Source organism: Lagopus leucura, unplaced genomic scaffold (assembly GCF_019238085.1).
Source record: "Lagopus leucura isolate 7727_CA_CO unplaced genomic scaffold, USGS_WTPT01 259-4_obj-0_obj, whole genome shotgun sequence".
NCBI classification, from domain to species: domain Eukaryota; kingdom Metazoa; phylum Chordata; class Aves; order Galliformes; family Phasianidae; genus Lagopus; species Lagopus leucura.
The window spans coordinates 25533-42152 of record NW_024967320.1 but is presented as its reverse complement, the minus strand read 5'-3'; the positions used below and the strand labels follow the sequence as shown (position 1 = coordinate 42152).

The 16620-nt window shown below is 58.0% G+C and overlaps 3 protein-coding genes across 4 annotated transcripts in view; 1 reads left to right on the top strand and 2 right to left on the bottom strand.

Moving 5' to 3' along the window:
* The first annotated feature begins 592 nt into the window (after positions 1-592).
* PCGF2 (polycomb group ring finger 2) lies at positions 593-3241 on the top strand. Its single transcript, XM_042893751.1, has 9 exons — positions 593-829; positions 982-1078; positions 1268-1323; positions 1405-1455; positions 1543-1651; positions 1903-1951; positions 2045-2143; positions 2224-2304; positions 2845-3241. The coding sequence occupies exons 1-9, from the start codon at positions 718-720 to the stop codon at positions 3154-3156; spliced, it is 966 nt and encodes a 321-aa protein (XP_042749685.1). The 5' UTR covers positions 593-717; the 3' UTR covers positions 3157-3241.
* Positions 3242-3691: 450 nt separating this feature from the next.
* CISD3 (CDGSH iron sulfur domain 3) lies at positions 3692-4323 on the bottom strand. Its single transcript, XM_042893753.1, has 2 exons — positions 4180-4323; positions 3692-4083 (listed from the first exon to the last, which is right to left on the bottom strand). Exons 1-2 carry the CDS (start codon positions 4321-4323, stop codon positions 3910-3912), a joined length of 318 nt encoding a protein of 105 aa, XP_042749687.1. The 3' UTR covers positions 3692-3909.
* A 1163-nt stretch (positions 4324-5486) lies between these two features.
* MLLT6 (MLLT6, PHD finger containing) overlaps positions 5487-16620 on the bottom strand; it is a 34055-nt gene continuing 22921 nt past the window's right edge. For both annotated transcript variants that reach the window (XM_042893749.1, XM_042893750.1), the window contains exons 11-19: positions 16135-16252; positions 12746-12812; positions 12330-12472; positions 11859-12047; positions 11595-11683; positions 10852-11207; positions 10609-10717; positions 8879-9262; positions 5487-8209 (exon numbers count right to left, since the gene is read on the bottom strand). In XM_042893749.1, coding sequence (XP_042749683.1) covers positions 8165-8209; positions 8879-9262; positions 10609-10717; positions 10852-11207; positions 11595-11683; positions 11859-12047; positions 12330-12472; positions 12746-12812; positions 16135-16252 — 1500 coding nt within the window. In that variant the 3' untranslated portion in view covers positions 5487-8164. The remainder of the gene's footprint in view (positions 8210-8878; positions 9263-10608; positions 10718-10851; positions 11208-11594; positions 11684-11858; positions 12048-12329; positions 12473-12745; positions 12813-16134; positions 16253-16620) is intronic.

Below are 16620 nucleotides of genomic sequence, written 5' to 3'. Positions count from 1 at the left end.
CCCCCCCCGTGCGCACCCCGCTCTGCTTTCCACGAGCGCAGCGCTTTGCTGCCCGCATCCTCGCCCTTTGCGTGGCGCAGCTCTGGGCTGCTCGGAGTGGGGGGTTGCCATGGAAACCGTAAAACTGCGGTGATTTCGGGCCGTGGCTGCGCCGTCCCACCGTGAAGGCGGCGCGGATGGAGCGGGCAACGCTTGTGGTGCTGGGGGGCATCCGTCTGCTCACACCCATCCGTGCACACCTCTCTGTGCCCACCCGTCCGTGCACACCCACCCCTCAATGCACACCACTTTGTGCACGCCCTGCTGTGCAAACTCATCCGTGCACACCCCTTGCACACCCCTTGCACACCCGTTGCACACAGGTGCCCACAGTGCCCAGCTGCAGGCTCCAGAGTTTCTATAGAAACCGAGAGAGGCGAATGGAGGCTGAAGTGCCTCTTCCATCTAACAAAACCAAAGCACACTCGTGCACTCCTGTGTGTGTGTGTGCACGTGTGCGTGTGCAGCCCGGGCGGCTGCAGGCAGAGGGGCGCTGGGGATATAGCCGGGGAGGAGGGAGAACGGGGGGGGGGGGGTGCGTGGGGCTGTGCGGGGCAGTGCGTGGGGGGTGCGGGCGCTGCCCACCGTGCGGCCCCGGGGAGGTAGAAGGGTCCCGGTTTGGCACCGATCGTGTCGTCCCTCCCCCTTCCCCCCCAACCAGGGCGGAGCTGTTGCAACATGCACAGGACCACCCGGATAAAGATCACCGAGCTGAACCCGCACCTGATGTGCGCGCTGTGCGGGGGGTATTTCATCGACGCCGCCACCATCGTGGAGTGCCTGCACTCGTGTGAGTGGGGGCGGGTGCCCCACGCCGTGCGGTTGTCGTGGAGCGGAGAGGGGGGATGGGGGGATGATGATGATGATGATGATGATGGGGGGGGAGGGGGGAGGATGCGGGGTGCTGCCCGGCTCAATGGGGCGCTGCGTCTCTCCCCGCAGTCTGCAAAACCTGCATCGTGCGTTACCTGGAGGCCAATAAGTACTGCCCCATGTGCGACGCCCAGGTGCACAAAACCAGACCCCTCCTCAGCATCAGGTGAGTGAGCGGTGTGCTGGGATATCTCGCTGGTTGACCCCCACGGCCGGGGCGGGAAGGGGGTGGAAGGGGAAGGGGGGATGTGGGAGAGGTATGGGGAGATGAGGTCAGGTGGGATGGGATGGGGGGAGGTGGGATAAGGGGAGAAGTGCCGCCCCCAGCGCCGTTTCTCGTTTCTCTTCCCCTCAGGTCAGACAGAACGCTGCAGGACGTGGTGTACAAATTGGTCCCGGGACTGTTCACAGGTGCGGGTTGGTGCTGTGGGACCCCCGGCCGTGCCCTCCCCTCCCCCCGTCCTCCTCTCCTTTCATCCCCCTCTCTTACAGATGAGATGAAGCGTCGCCGCGACTTTTACGCCGCGTACCCCGTGGCCGAGGGTGAGTGCCGGCCCATGGGGTCCCCTTCCCCCCACCTACGCGACCCCCGGCTCAGACCCCTCCCCTTTTCCCCCCCATGCCCACCAGTGTCCAACGGCTCCAACGAGGACCGCGGGGAGGTTCCGCAGCGCGACGGGACGCAGCCGACGGAGGACGGCATCGTCAGTCTGTCCATTGAGTTCTACGAAGGAGCCAGGTAGCGCTGGGCGAGGACGCGGGGTGGGGGTCGGGAAGGGGATGTGGGGCGGGGAGCATCCAGGGCCCATCGCAGGGCTCAGCCCCACAGCCCCAGCAGCAGCGCTCGGTGTTGGAGATGCAGCGCTGCGTGCATGGAGCTCGGCGAGAGGCCCGAGGTGTCCCCCCCCCCAGTGCCCACCCCGGAAGGTTCCCACGGGGGCTGCTTTTTCCTTCAGCTTTGTCCCCTCTTTGTTTTCCTGCCCCCCCCAGAGAAGAGAAAAAAGGGACCATCGAGAATGGGGATCTGGAGAAGGAGAAGGTGAGGCGGGAGGAGGGGCAACGGGGACACACCGGGGAGGGGATGGGGGGCTGCCCCGGCTGCAGGGGGGGCTCAGCAGCATTCATCCCCCAGAGGAACGCGGTGCGGTTCCTGCGCTGCCCCGCGGCCATGACCGTGATGCACCTGGCCAAGTTCCTGCGCAATAAGATGGACGTGCCCAGCAAGTACCAGGTGAGCACCCTGCGGTCCCCTCCTCCCCGCCCCCGGCTTTGCCCGTTCCGCCGCCCCCCTGATGCTGTCCTTGGCACCAGGTGGAGGTCCTCTATGGAGATGAGCCCCTGAGGGAGTATTACACACTGATGGACGTCGCCTACATCTACCCTTGGAGGAGGGTGAGGAGGGGGATGCGGGGTGCGTGGGCTACGGGGTGCACAGCGCATGGGATGTGGGGTGCGTGGGGCACAGAGTATGGGGTGTGCAGGGGGTGCACAGGCTGGATGGTGCACAGAGGGCATCAGATGTGAGGTGCACAGGACGTGGGGTGCATGGGATGTCGGGTGCAAAGGTCATGGGGTGCATGAGATGCAGGGTGCATGGGATGCGTGGGGTGTGGGGTGCACGGTGCACAGGGGGCATAGAACATGAGGTGCATGGGGTGCAGGGGGGTGCACAAGATGCAAGGAGCACGGGGTGCACAGGGTGCAGGGGGTGCAGGAGGTGCACGGTGCACAGGGGACACAGGACATGAGGTGCATGGGATGCACGGGGTGCAGGGTGTTTAGGGTGTGTAGAGTGCAAGGAGCACAGAGTGCAGCAAGGCGTGCAGGGCACGTGGAGCACAGGGTGTCCAAAGTGCACGGGGTGCAGGTTGTATGGAGCACGGGGTGTGCGGGGCGCACAGGGTGCAACGCTCTGCCCATCTCCCCCCGCAGAACGGCCCTCTGCCTCTCAAATACCGCGTCCAGCCGACCTGCAAGCGCCTGAAGCTGCCTCAGCCGCCCACCTCCGAGTGCACCAACACCAGCGGCGCCTCCGAATGCGAATCGCTCAGCGACAAAGCGCACAGCCCCGCCACGCTGCCCCGCACTCCGCCCTCCCTTCCCAGCCCCGGCACTCCGCCCCACGGCTCTCCCAGCCCCACAGCCGCCGCCGCTCCCCACGGCGCTTCGAACTGCCCCCCTTTGCCCTCCTCCCGCTGCCGCAAAGCCGCGGCTCACGGCCCCGCGGGGTCCGCGCTGACCTAACGGGGGGAGGGGGGGGACGGCCGCGTTGGTTTTGTATAGCTCTATATATTATATATATGTGCATCTATAAAGAGAGACGTGTACAGAGGGAGGTGCGGATTGTACACGCGTGTTTTACGGGTGGATTTAGAGTGCAGGTGAGGCGCAGAGGGGAGCTTGGGTGCTTTCAAATAGTTTCGGTTTCGTTGTTTCACGCTGCAGTTGTGCGAGCCGGGCGCTGCCCCACACATCCTTTCCCCCCGGCTCCCCAGTTGGATGATTCACTTCCCATCTCCGTGTTGGATTGTTGGATACAGACCAAACACAAACCGCAGTTCCTTTCAGCCCGGGCTGCCTCTCACCCCCGCTCTCCGGGCTCTGGGGTGCGTCGGTGGGCTCACGGTTTGCTTTAGGATTGCTTTCTTCAAGCGCTGCTCCTGGGGTTTCACTGCAGCCCCCACTCCTGCACCGCGATGCTGCAGGACCCCCCGCCCCCTGCCCTCCCCCCGCGTGTGTTTTTTCCCCTCTGCGCTCCAAACCACGCAGCTCCGTGTGCTCGCATCCCACCTGCCGTCACATCCCATCGTATATTTGCAACATCCCATACAGTTATCAAGCAAACATTCGCATTACGCCCCAGCTCAGGAAGCGCAATAAATGCCGCTCAGCCCCACGCAGACCCCGGGACCCACCGCAATCACAGGGGCTGCGTCCCTACGGGGTGCCCGGCCGGGTTGCGGTCACGGAGGTGAGGAGGGAGTCCAGCAACGGAGCTCAGCGCCGGGCTCCTCTCCCCGCCTCCCACAGCCGTAGGTGGCTGCCGTCGCACCGAGGGGGGCTGCGGGTCCGTTTGCAGCCGCACAGCCACACTTTCTCGTCCGCCTCCGCCGTGAAACGCAGCGGAACGCTGTCCGGAGCCGAGGTGCGGTGCGTGCCGTCGCAGAACGGCTGAGAAGCAAAAAAAAGCCGCGGTTCTGCGAGAGGAAAACTGCGGGACCCCGCACCCATCCCGCAACCCCTCCGGCCCGGCCCGCGGCAGCACACCTGCGCCCTGCTGTGCCCGCACGAACACCACGCGTATTTCTTTCCCTGCTTCAGCTCCACGCGGTACGGAAACGCGATGCGGGGGAAGAGCGCAGCCCTCAGCCGGGCCGCCAACGCGGCCGCCCCGCGCCGCACCGCCGCCATCCCGCAGCGCCCGGAACGGCCGGAACTTCGGATCTGCCGCGTCACAGCGGCCGCCCCGCCTCCTCCTCTCCTTTTTCTCTCCTTTTTTCCTCCTTCTTCTCTCTTTTTTTCCCTTCTTTTTCTCTCTTTTTACCCCTTATTTTTCCCTCTTTTTTCCCTTTTTTTTTTCTCTTTATTTCCCTTCTCTTTTTTTTCTCTTTTTTTCCCTTCTTTTTTTTTTCTCTTTTTTCCTTCTTTTCCTCTTCTTCCTTTTTCCCCCCTTTTTTTTTCTTTTTTATCTTTTTCTTTCTTTTCTTTTCCTTTTTCCTTTCTCTTTTTCCCTTTATTTCTTTTTTTTTTCCCTTTATTTCTTTTTCCCATTTATTTATTTATTTGTTTTAATTTCTTTTCTTTTTTCATCTTTTTTTCCTTTTCTTCTTTTTATTTCATTTTTTCATCTTTTTTTTTTTTCCTTCCCCCACCCTTTTTTCCTCTTCTTTTTTCTTTTTTTTTTTCCCCTCTTCTTTTTCCCCATTTTTTTTCTTCTTCATCTTTTTTCTTCCCCCCCCCTTTTTTTTCCTTTCTTCTTTTTCTTTTCTTTTTCATGTCTTTCATCTTTTTTTTCCCCCCCATTTTTCCCCCATTTTCTTCTTTTTCTTCTTTTCCTTTTCTTTCCCTTTTCTCCTCCCCCTTCCCTTTTCTTTTCCTTTTCCTATCCCATCTCTCCCTTCCCTTTCCCTTCTCCAGCTGTTCCCAAACCTCCTTGCTGTCCCTCCAACTTTCCTGCCTGGAAAACAGGAGACAAGAGGACAACTGTGAGCTGTGCATTCAGGCCTGCTGCTGGAAAGCTGCTGCTTCACCCTTTCAAGCAACTGCATTGCAACGCTGATGGCACCGGCAAGCAGCAGAGCAATGCAAGCCGCTCACCTGGGCTGCAAGGACTGCTGCACTGGAGGAGCCCCGCTTCGGTGTCCTTGCACAACTGCAAAGCCCTTCTCGCCCCCTGCACGGGGTGCTGCGTGCTGTGCAGGAGCTCTGCAGACAAACGGGGCAACGAGAGCTTTTGTGCCACCCCCAAAGTGTTGCTGTGTCCCCACGGACCGAGCCTGAGACCCTTCCAGCTTTGGCGAGCTGGGGCTGTAAGCAGCTGCACCCCCTCAGGTGCATTAACGACGCCTCCCACGTTCATATTAATATTATTTATTATAATAAAGAACAGTCAAGCAGCGTGAAAAAAATATATCTTAGCTACATTACCTTAAATTGCCAAAAATATACACATTTTTCCTCTTTTATTTAATTAAAAAAAAAAAAAAAACAAAACCGAAACAGAACAAAACAAAAGAAAGACACATGCAACGTACTAAATGAGACATTAGCATCAAAATGGGTAAAGAAACGTACCCCAGTGCAACTGAAACACAGCTCATCTTTAGCTTTTCTTTTCCTTCCTCCTCCTCTTCCTCTCTTCACAGCCATACGGGTGCTCGCTGCTCACCCCCCCCTCGTTGCCCAGAGGGACCTCAGGGTGCAGGAGGGGCCTTGAGAGGGGCTGGCACCTCAGCAAGAGCCCCGAGGAATGTGTAAGTGCTTTATCTGCGGGGCTCTCACCTGCCCTACGAGCCTCTCCTGACCCCCACGGCTTCCCGCTGGCGCTCAGCGTCGGGGTGCTGAGCCACGGATCCAAGCAGGGCTTTGATTTACTGATCAGAGCCACGCCGTTGGAACCCACCGAGCTCTTTCCTTCCCTGCTCCCCTTCTGCTCCCGGGTCTTTCCCCGCAGAGCTGGGACGTGGCTCCGCTCTGCAGCAGCCTGCATGCGCCCGGGGAAGCGGTTCAGCAGGTGGCACCTCCCCATAGGGGCCTCCCAGTGAAAAAAAAAAACAAAAACAAAAAAGAAAAAGAAAAAGAAGCATCGTCAGAATTGAATCAGAGCCCCAGGTGAGCACAGCAGCAGCAGGCAGAGCTCAGAGCTGCTGGCGGATCCCCAGCCCCAATGGATGCAACGGGGAGGAGGTGCTCGGAGCTGGGGCTGCGCTGCAGGGACCACGAGGAGGGGGAGCTTTTTTGTCCTCGGGTTCGATTTTTCCTTGTTAGCTGCCATCCCCATCCTTCAGATTGCTTCCTAACCTTGTTAAAACGTCAGCTTTTCTGCATTTAAAGAATTGGAATCCAAACGGTGTACAACGTATTTCCGAGCAGACGGCTGCGTGCTGCCCAGTTCACAGAACGGCAGATCAGAATGGAGCTTTTCCCTCTGGTCTTTAGCTTTATCCAACCCTCGGGGCGATCATTTCCCAAACAGCAAGCAACAAACCAAACCAAAAAAAGAAGAAAAAAAAGAAGAAGAAAGACACCACGGATGAGATCTGCCCACCACCAGCCTTCTATTCCCATCAGCACAGACCCACTGCTGACAAATTCGAATAGTGCAAACCAGTTAGGGGCAGTGGGAATGTGCTGAAAAAGATTCAGGTCTGCCCACGTGTTGCATTTTAAGACCCTCGGAGCTTCTGTTTGATGGAGTTTTTACCCCTGCCCCCCCCCTCCCTCCCCCCCCAGGAGAACTGGGAAGAGGAAAAGGAGGAGCACGTCTACATTTGACGTAATGCTCCCCACCTTCAGAGCAGCCCCACCTGCCCTGCCGTCCATCTGTGACATCCGGGCTCAGAAGCAGAAGCTCCTCGCTGAGGTTCTGGACTGTGAGACGGAGTTAAGGTCAAAAGGTGGAAGAGAACAAAGGCTCCAATGCCCCAACGTGGAGCTCAATGACGCCCTGCTGCTTGGAGATCCCCTCTCTCAGTGCCTAAGACACATGGAAGAACGCCGTTCCTTGGGGTTGGTTTTCTGTTGGTTTGGTTGGTTGGTTGGTTTTTTTTGCCAGACTGGAACGATTTGTGGTGGGGAAAGGATGCACCATGACTGGGGCTGTCTTTTCCATGCACGCACGGTTCTGTTGCCCAGCTGAGGCTTGGGATGTAAGAGCCAGATTCAACGCGCCTTCAGGAGATGGCTGAGATGGGGCAACACCGACCACAGCCCCTTTCTGCAAGCTGAACGTTGGGCTTTGGACATCTTAGAAGGAAAGAGAGGCAGCACGAGGAGCAGGAATGTGCTTTTCATGCCCCAAGCACAGCACTGACCCACCAGCAGCTGCGTGGCCGCGTCCTTTACAGCAGCAGCAGCTTGCAGCTCTCCAAACACCACTCCTCACCCATCGCTCCACCACCCGTGTCCTTCAGGCTGGGGCTGCATCCAGCTGAGGTGTAAAGGGCATCGTGTGACGGCTCCCAAGAGCATCCCAAGGGCCCAGCAGGCGAGAAATCACAGCTGTGGAACTTCTTCACCTCCCCAGCGGGAAGGAGCAGACCACGTAGGTACCACCACAGCATCCCCAGGTGGGTCCCATCCAGCGCTGCCTCCGAGGGCACCTCCACGTCCCCCTGCACTGCACACCAGTGTCCTCAGCAGGGGGTGCCCCCCCCCTCCACCAAGCTCTCGGCTGAGGATTGCTCCGTGCTCTCAGTGCACACACACAGCACGCTCCTGTGCTCACAGCAGTTGGTGGCACGCGGTGTTAACTCTCCTCTACTCTGTCTGGAAACACGGCTTCACTCTGAGCACGTGGGGCACGGAGCAGCGCGGCAAAGCTGCCCCCCACCTTTGCTCCTCCCGATAGCAGGGCTTGGTCGGAGACGGACTGTCTTCCAAAGCACCTCTTGGCATTGCCCAGCAGCAGGAAATGCTTCTCGGAAGCCTTGTGCTCATTGCTCTAACAGTACCAAAGCTGCTGACTGTGGAAAGCCACATTCCCCCTTGCTGAGAGGAGTTGGCTGCTGGTTTGTTCAGGGTGAGAGGGAGCTTAGCCCTTGTCTTGGGTAAGAGGAGCTCCCTTTTCATTCATGTTCTTTAAAACAAAACAAAACAAAACAGAAAGAGAAACGCAGAGGAGACAGGTATCAGTACCGGAGGGGCAGAAACAGAGAGCTCTGCTGCGCTGCCAAGCTGGCCCTGCTCACTGCCACCTCTCAGGCTCCACCGAGAGCAACAGACACACCAGGGAGCCCTAGGCTTCCCTTCTGCCTGCTCCTAAGCGTCTCCAACCAGGGCTGGACCTTCTGGATACAAACACAGGCCAGGGGAGGGATGGAGGAATCGCAAAAGTATCGCCCCATCCCTCGATGCTGGTGTCGCAGTACAAGGATGCTTTACAGAGAGGCTGCAGACCTCTCCTCTCGGGTGCAAGACTCCTTTCTAAACCCTGGGTCTCAGCACGCAGTCACCTCTGCGTTCCATCACGAGGGCTGGCACTGCAAAGGGCACTCTACCCATCCACGTCTCAGCAAGGGTGCCCTGGGAGCCTCTGTGCCCACCTACAGCCCTGCCTTGGGCCTACAGAAGTCCTTGGAGGTCTGTCAGGACGTGACAGTGGCTACTCAGAAGGGCACAAAGCCAGCGGAGCGCCCCGGCTCTGCTGCCCACGTGGTGCCCTGGTTTCCCCCACGTTAAGTGCGGCGCACGGCGCCCGGCACCAGGAGCTCAGTGGGGTTTAGGGGAGCGCTAGCAGCATACGCACCGTTCCTTTTGGGGTGTTGCCATCAGCCTGCAGGTTGAGAAACGGGTTAGTCTGTGCTGTGAGGACGGGAGGGATGCCTGTCCCCGAAGCCATGAGGCTGCTCCCAGGAGCGCTGAGCGGTGGGGTGGCCTGTGGTGGAGCCAGGAGGGCATTGCTAGGGTTGAGCTGCTGGGGGGAGAGGGAGGCCATGAGGGAGCTGCTGTTGGGGGGCTGCTGGGGGGCCGAGGTCATCGGGGCGCTGGTGCTGGAGTGCAGGAGGGGGGTGGAGGTGGCTGCCAGGAGGCTGCTCATGGATAGCTGGGATGAGCTCGTCATCTGCAGCCGCTGCAGCTCCCTCTTCTGCTGGATTTGCTGCATCATCTGGAACACCAGGGCCTGCTGCTCCTGCGGGGAAAGGTGAGGAAAGTCATCAAAGGAGGGACAAAAGGCTCAAGAAGGGGTGACGCCTAAGGCAAAGAAGCCAGGAGCCTTATCAGCACGCTGTGGATGGGGATAAGGCAAAAGTCCCCTTCATCACATCCCTACAGGTACAGAGAGGAACCATTTGTTTTATTCGTTAGCAGCCTGTGCTCATCGCCTCTCTGACCCTATCGGTTCCTGAAGTGTGGACACGCATATCCACTAAGTGCTTTCCAAATAACCAATCCGTGGATTTTAAATCTGCTGCACTCCTTACCCTGGATATCTATGCTGGGTGCTGCTTTCCCCTCCCAGCCCGTTCTGCTGCACCCCAGGGTGGATCTGAGTGAGCCGGGCTCTGGGGATGAGGACCACAGCACACCTGAGCCTGGAGGGATGCCCTGGCACCCAACTGAACTGCAGAAGTCACTATAGCAACCATCGACCAATGCGGCGCGCTGAGAGCTGACTTTGTTTCCATGCCCATAGGGATGCAGCTGATGACACGGTGACATCAGCCGCTGCAAAGAGAAGCCTTTGGAAATTTGCTTTTTCCCTGGTTATAAATAGCCTGACCCAGAAATCTGTGCAAAGCAGGGGGCCGAGTTCATGGGAGACATAAATGAGCAGAGCTTCATTGACGGGAGCTGTCAGCGCTCCTGTGTGACCGCACGGCAGCGAGGGGCAGCATGGAGTGGCTGCAGGGTGAGCGAATGCAGCTCTCAAACACTCCAGGTTCTGTTCACCATCTGTCTGTGCAGCCTTCCCACGGCTGCCTGCTGCTGTTTCCCCCAGGAGGATGGGGTCGGACCCTCAGAGCAGCTGCCCAGCCCTCCTCCTGACCCCACATCCAGTTCTCCATGTCAGTGTGCCCAGGCACGGCTCGCCTGCCTCACAACTAAGCAGTTTGCTGCTTATCTCCCTCTACACTCAAGCAGTGTCCTTCAGCGAGTTCTTCCTCTCCTGTGAGCCTTGGTGTATCTGCAGCAGGAGCAGACACGGTTTGCATTCACTCGGCAGGAGGAGGTAACAGTGCTCCTGCTTTCACCTTGGCTTAGCTTTGCTGTGCTCTCACACCCTCAGGGTGTGGGAAACCCAGATGAAACTTTTCTCCTTTGTACAACAAAGCCCACACCCCCATCTGCCCCCTCCACACCCTCCTGCCTGCAGCTTTCCTCCTCGCTCCACCCGCAGCAGCACCAAGATGGGGAGAACGCACACGGCCGCAAGGGAGGCTCGGCTGCAGGAGGGAACAACGCTTCCCATCCCAGCTCCAGGGCATTCCCCATTAAAAAGTTCGTCAGACAGAAGGTGCCAGCAGGCACGCTTACCGGATTAAGCGGTTGAGAAGTCAGGAGCTGCTGGAGCTGCTGGAGCTGCTGCTCGTGTTGGTGCAAGACGTGCCGCTGCTGCTCTGTCAGGGGACTCAGGCTCGGCATGCTGCAAGGGAGCGGAGCAGCCAGCATCAGCGCAGCCCGCCTTGGTCCTGCGTGTGCAAGGATCCCTCCCTCCCTCCCGGTGCTAAACCTCTGCTGGAAAGGGCCCGGCTGTCCCCGCGAGCTCCCCGTCCTCACCTGCTCAGGCTGGTGGAGAGCTGCAAGGTCGGAGGGCCGCTCGCCTGCGTCAGCGCGCTTGGAGGCTGGGCGGCCTGAGCTCCGTTCAGATTCCCCAGGATCCCGTTGATGGGCATCTGCTGACCTCCTGCCACGGTCCCCATCAGGCCGTCCACCATGGGCACCGTGGAGAGGCTGTGGCTGGCAGTGGTGCCACCCCCCAGCCCGCTGCCTGCCACCCTGGCCAGGCCATTCACCTGCTGCACCCCGGGAAGGGGTAGCGAGGCAGGACTCTGCTGCAGCATGGGCAGGGGTGGAGGAGTGCTGTGGAAGGACAGGGAAGAGCTGCTCCTGCTGGGGCAACCTGAATGAGGGTCCTGGGGGAGAAACGGACATAAGAGCATCGGACTGGGGCAGCTTGTGAAAGGTTGGCTCAGCTCTGGGGGGGATGGAGCTGGAGGTGGGAAGGGGGCTGTGAGTGCAAGTGCAGGCGTATGCTCAGAGAGGTCCCAGAACTCAGACGTGCTTTGCAGGATCTCTAACAGCGTGGCTGGAATAGCCTGGAAGCACTCTCACCTCTTGCCTGCAGGCTCAGCAACCCTCAGCACTGAGAATGAGCAGCTCCAGAGAAAGAAGCCTGGTTTCTGGGCCTCGGCTACGAGGCTTTGTGAGCTGGACACCAAGTCAGAGCACTGGCACTGCACTGCTCTGCTCTCTCCCCAGTCCCTTCCCAGCTGGCTGGGGGACGTGTGACCCCCGTGTACCTCAGAGGAAGTGGAGAGCGAGTTCTCAATCCCAAAGCTGTTCTTGCAGGGGGGGCTCTTGCTGATGCTCAGGGAATCATTGTTGCACACTATAAGGAGGAAAGAAGTGAGAACAGAGAGTCAGGGTGGAGCCTGACGTTGCCACAGCAATGGCTCTGCCACCAGTGGCTGCAGCCACATAAATGGGTCAGATCCTCCCTGCCTCGACCCACCCCAGGACTTCCTATAAGGGGGCACAGAGTGATGCTTCCCACCGCCCCTCACCGTTGCTGGGCAGGATGTAATGGGTTTGGCTGCCAGGCCCGTTGCTGCTGGTCACCACTGGGAAAGGGACAGAGAGCTGGACGTTGAGGAGCTGCAAACGTTCCTTCTTGGCTGTCAGCGTCATGATCTGCTCCTGGAGCCGCTGATTCTCCTTCTGCAGCGAGTGCAGAGCTTTGAGCATCTCTACAACTGCAATGGAATGGAATAGGGGGAGGAGGGATGGAATCCGGGGAGGAGATGAGGGGACAGAGGGGAGAGAAGAAGGGGGAGCACACAGGGGTGCTGCAATTAGAGCACTACAAGGGAAGGTCGGCCCCCAGAACGCAGCCCCACTGCCAGCTCCTCCCCACACCACAGGTCAGTGCTTCATCCCCAGCCTGGCTCCATTTTTTAAGGGCAAAACCCCCCCAAAACACACCCAAGGATCGCTCCTCCCGCAGCCCCTTCCCCCCCCTCCCCCCAGTGACTCACTGTTAACGCCAGCTTCCCCATTGCCCTGCTTCTCCAGCAGCTGCTCGATGTTGGGGGTGGCCTGGGGGACATTTTCCAGCTGCCCGCTGCTGCTGCAGGACACCGTCTGGTCAAAGAGGGTCGGCAGGCTGCTGATGGGGGACCTGCGGGGAGGGGGGGATGCAGTCAGAACCCCTCATCTGCACCGCGCTCCTCCCCTCCCTTCTCCCCGCAGCTCTTCCACATTCCTCCCAGCTCTGCTCTTCTCATCCCTTCTTCAGGAGCAGATCCCTCGTTTCTACCTGCCCAGCTGCCGGAGCGGCCCCACGCCTTCCCCAGGAGGAGGACACGAGCCTTCCTTCCCCCCCCCGGCTCCCCCCCCCCCCCCCCCGGCCCCATCTCCTCCACGGCTCCCGGAGCACCCGAAGCTCACTTACATGGAAGAGAGACTCTCCTGGGGCGAAGTCCCTCGGCAGCCGAAACTGCAGTCCTCCAGGTCGGGCTCTGGATGGGGAGAAGCACAGAGAGGCACCCCGTTCATAAGCGCTCGGTGCTGCAGGTGCCCGCAGCCGGGCTGTCCCCGCTAGATGGGAGCACCGAGCAGCCCGGCCGAACCTTTGCGTCACGCAGCGCCCGCAAAGCCCCCGCCCCCGGGGGGAGGCGACGGAGGAGGGGCTGCGTGTCCCCGAGTGTCACCCAAGGAAGGTCACGGCTGGGTGCTGCCCGGCTGTCCGGGTAGAAGGAAGGCTGTGATCACCGAGCTGAGGATGCTCGCTTTGCTGAGGATGATTCGCAGGCACGGACACGCTCGGCTCTCTGAGCCTCCAGCATCCCTTCCCCAAGCCAGCTGCGGTCCTCCAGCCTTTCCACATCATACAGGACGGCTCCCGTTGGAAGTGGCCTTAAAGATCATTTAGTTCCAACCCCTGCCTTAATCGGGCTCCCCCCAACCCTCCCCAGCTCAGGCTGCCTAGAGCCCCCCCTCAGTGATGGGGCACCCACAGCTCTCTGGCAGTCTGTTCCAGTGCCCCACTCCCCTATGATGCTGCTGTGCTCATGTGTGAGACATCTCCTATCCAAACAGTCACCAAGAACGAGGAGGATTTATCTGCTGTTTGCAGCCCCTCAGCACATGCTAGTCTTGCTCTGGGCAACCCAGGTGTAGTGAGGGCAGCCCACCCCGACGTCTGGCTGCCCCTCCTCTTCCTCACACAAGAAGAGATGTTTCTCATGTGCAGGAATCCAGGAAGTCTCCCGCAGGGAGCACTGCAAAGCACTGTGATTTACACCACCATGCCCCGAGCAGGGCATTGGTTACCAGCAATACAAGAGCAAGGCTTGCAGGAATGAGAGCAGCCCTCAGCCCCTTGCCCATATGGTGGTGCTTTCTCAGCCACCAACTACACCTGGTCAGCCCACATGGGGAGAAGCCACTGCTCCCAGCCAGCAGCGATGTGCTGGTGTAAGGACACGTGGAAACAAGGCCAACAAGGCTGGATTTAGGGGGATGTCAGAAGGCACGGAGCCTTCCTCAGCTCCTGGGAGCAGTCCCACCACAGCAGTTCATCTCAGTATCATTTTCACCCCTAAACCCTTCAGAACATATCCACATCCCATGGCATGCAGCTGTGCCACAACAGGTTTAACATGCAAGCAGACCAACACTCAGCCAAGCTCTGACTGTCTGCTTGTTGCTGTCTTGTTTTCTTGCAGCCGTGTCCATACATGTGATTCTGAAGCTCCACGCTCAGCTATCTCCTGGCCAACACCATTCTGTTGGCTGCAAGTCTGGGAGATAACTGAGTTATCAAACAGAGGCAGCCCCTTGCAGGGCAACAAGGATGAAAAAGAGGCTCTGAAACAGCCATGGGAGATAAATGCATTTGGGCTGTCATCGTGGTGAGGCAGGATCCAGGACAAGCAGTGGGTGGATGAACCAGACAGGAGCTGAGGGAGTGGGAAGATAGGAATCAGACTTTTTGCATTGCCAAAGGCACTCTGGTATCAACCTGCATCAGGGATAACAGTTTTTTCGGTTCCTCCATCTGTAAGACAGGATAACACCGTTTTCCTACATCACATTAAAGTTGTGAAGGACTCGAATATCAGGGCAATGAAAGCTATGTCTGCAGGGGATCTGTCTACACAGACACTCCCAGGAAAGGTAATCTGTATGAAAGACAAGGCAGGAACACTTAAAACGTCACAGCCACCTTGTTAACGACTTGGGATTAAAGCAGTCGTCACAGTTTTAAGTGAAAATGGCTGCAAAGGAGGTTTAATGCATGTTAATTAATCCCACTGGAAAAAAAAAAGAGGGAAAAAAAAAGAAAGGAATTTGGCTTAATGGCCTCCGTCCCGGAGCCTCCGACTCTCTGCTGCTGCAGAGAGGAGATGGTGATAGAGAACCTTTAAAGGTGACAAACAACAGGAGCTGTTCTGAAGGCTGGCTGGAATCAGAAGGATCCCACTCAACCCAAAAGAGCAATTTTGGAGATGGAAACTGAGCAGGGACGGCTCTGCCTGCCTGCTTCATCCATCATCGGCCGCAGGGCTGGAGCTGAAGCCGGGCTGCTCAGCCTCTGCATCGCGCCTGAACCACAAGGCTGCTCCTGAAAGCCCATTTGCTTCCTCCTGCTGTCAGCACCTCACCACAATAACGGCCCAGAGAAGTGGCAGCAGGGTGCTCTCCTCTCTCTCACTGATGGCCACGGGGGAGGAATAACTCTTGGAATCATCCCCTTCCCTCCTCCATTCCAGGTGAGCACTCCTGGCTCGCAGCTCCTGCAGCCCTGACCCCACTGGTGTCAGCAGTGTGCTCATTGCACTTCCCATTGCACTCATGCAGACACAACACCGCCAGCAACACACAGAGACACGCAGACAACACACAGGCAACTTCCAGAGGCTCACACGTGAACACACGTGTTCCCTCGTGCTTTACATGCAGGCATGCACGCTGGTTAAGGCAAATAAGGGCACCGTGGATTAACCAGAGAGCTCAGGGTGATCCCTACTGAGCTCTGTGCCATTCCGAGCCCTCGTTGCTCCACGTGATGCTGGGCAGAGCTTTACCTCCACGGGTCCAGCATCCAACATGCTGAGCTGCCAGCATTTCTGGGCTAAGCACGAGCGCTGCTAACTGCTTTTGCTGAACTACAGAGCAAACTGAAAGGCAGGCTGGTTCTGCTCGGAAAAAAGAAGGAAAAAAAAAGCCTTACGATGCTTCAAGTTTCCTGCTTATGAACCAGGCAGCTTTCCAAGAAAAATGGATTTGCCTTGGTGGGAAAAAATGAGCAGTTGTAAGCAATTCGGTGCTTGGCACGTTCGTGTTTGGAAGTGGAAAACAGCAGATTCTGCTGCATTTCATGAGAAAGCCAAAGGGGAAGAGCAGAAAGTAACTCAAAACAGGACTGGAAGATGAAAATTAAGAGTGTTTTAAACAACAACAAAAAGGCCCTTCAGAGGATTTTGAATATGCAAAAGCTCAGAACAGTTCTTCAGCGGGTTTGCCCAGCTTCAGTTGGTGAAAAGGCACCAAATCTTTGGGAGAAGGAAATCTTTGGGGTGTGGAAGGAGGGAAAGATTTCCATTCTTGCAATTCCAGGGACGCGCATCACAGAGCAGCAAATGTTGTTCCTACAGGGCTGGATGGGGGCAAACAGGGGGAAAAGCCACCGTGCCTCTTTGCTGGCCCTGTATGCCACATCTGTGGGGTGGGAGCAAGCGGGGGGGGGCAGATGGACAACTATGGATGCTGTTCTCTTGACTCCTCCAGGGAGATCCCTCCAGGAGCCCAGGCTCACATACCTTCTGATTCACGTACCTGCCCGGCTGCTTTCCGACTGATTTAAGAGCGGGTTGATGGACAGCCCAGATGTGAGGGGGCTTCCAAAAATATGTGAGGAGGGGAGGCTGAACGTGGAACCTGCCAGAGAGAACACCTGCATGGCAATGGGAGGTGGGAGGGTGGGGAGGGAGAGAAAGGAGGGAGGGAAAGGGAGAGATTACTTCTTGAACTCGGCTCGGTCATGAGAGAGAGTGTTAAAAATATCTCCCTGGAAGTCCCAGCAGACAGCTGAAAATCTTCCCAGCCCCATCTCCGTGCCAAGAGGTCTGAACAGGCTGAGTAACACTGCAGCTGTAAAACTAACTCTCTCCTCCCTGTAAAACACCTCTCAGCACCAGCTCCCAACAAAGGACGGGGCTCTGTGCGCTGGCACGCGTGCAGCCCACCCAGCTGAGATGCCTCCCACTGAGCTCCCCGTGCCGGAGGGCTGGCACTGGTGGTGAGCAGCAGGGACACAGCACA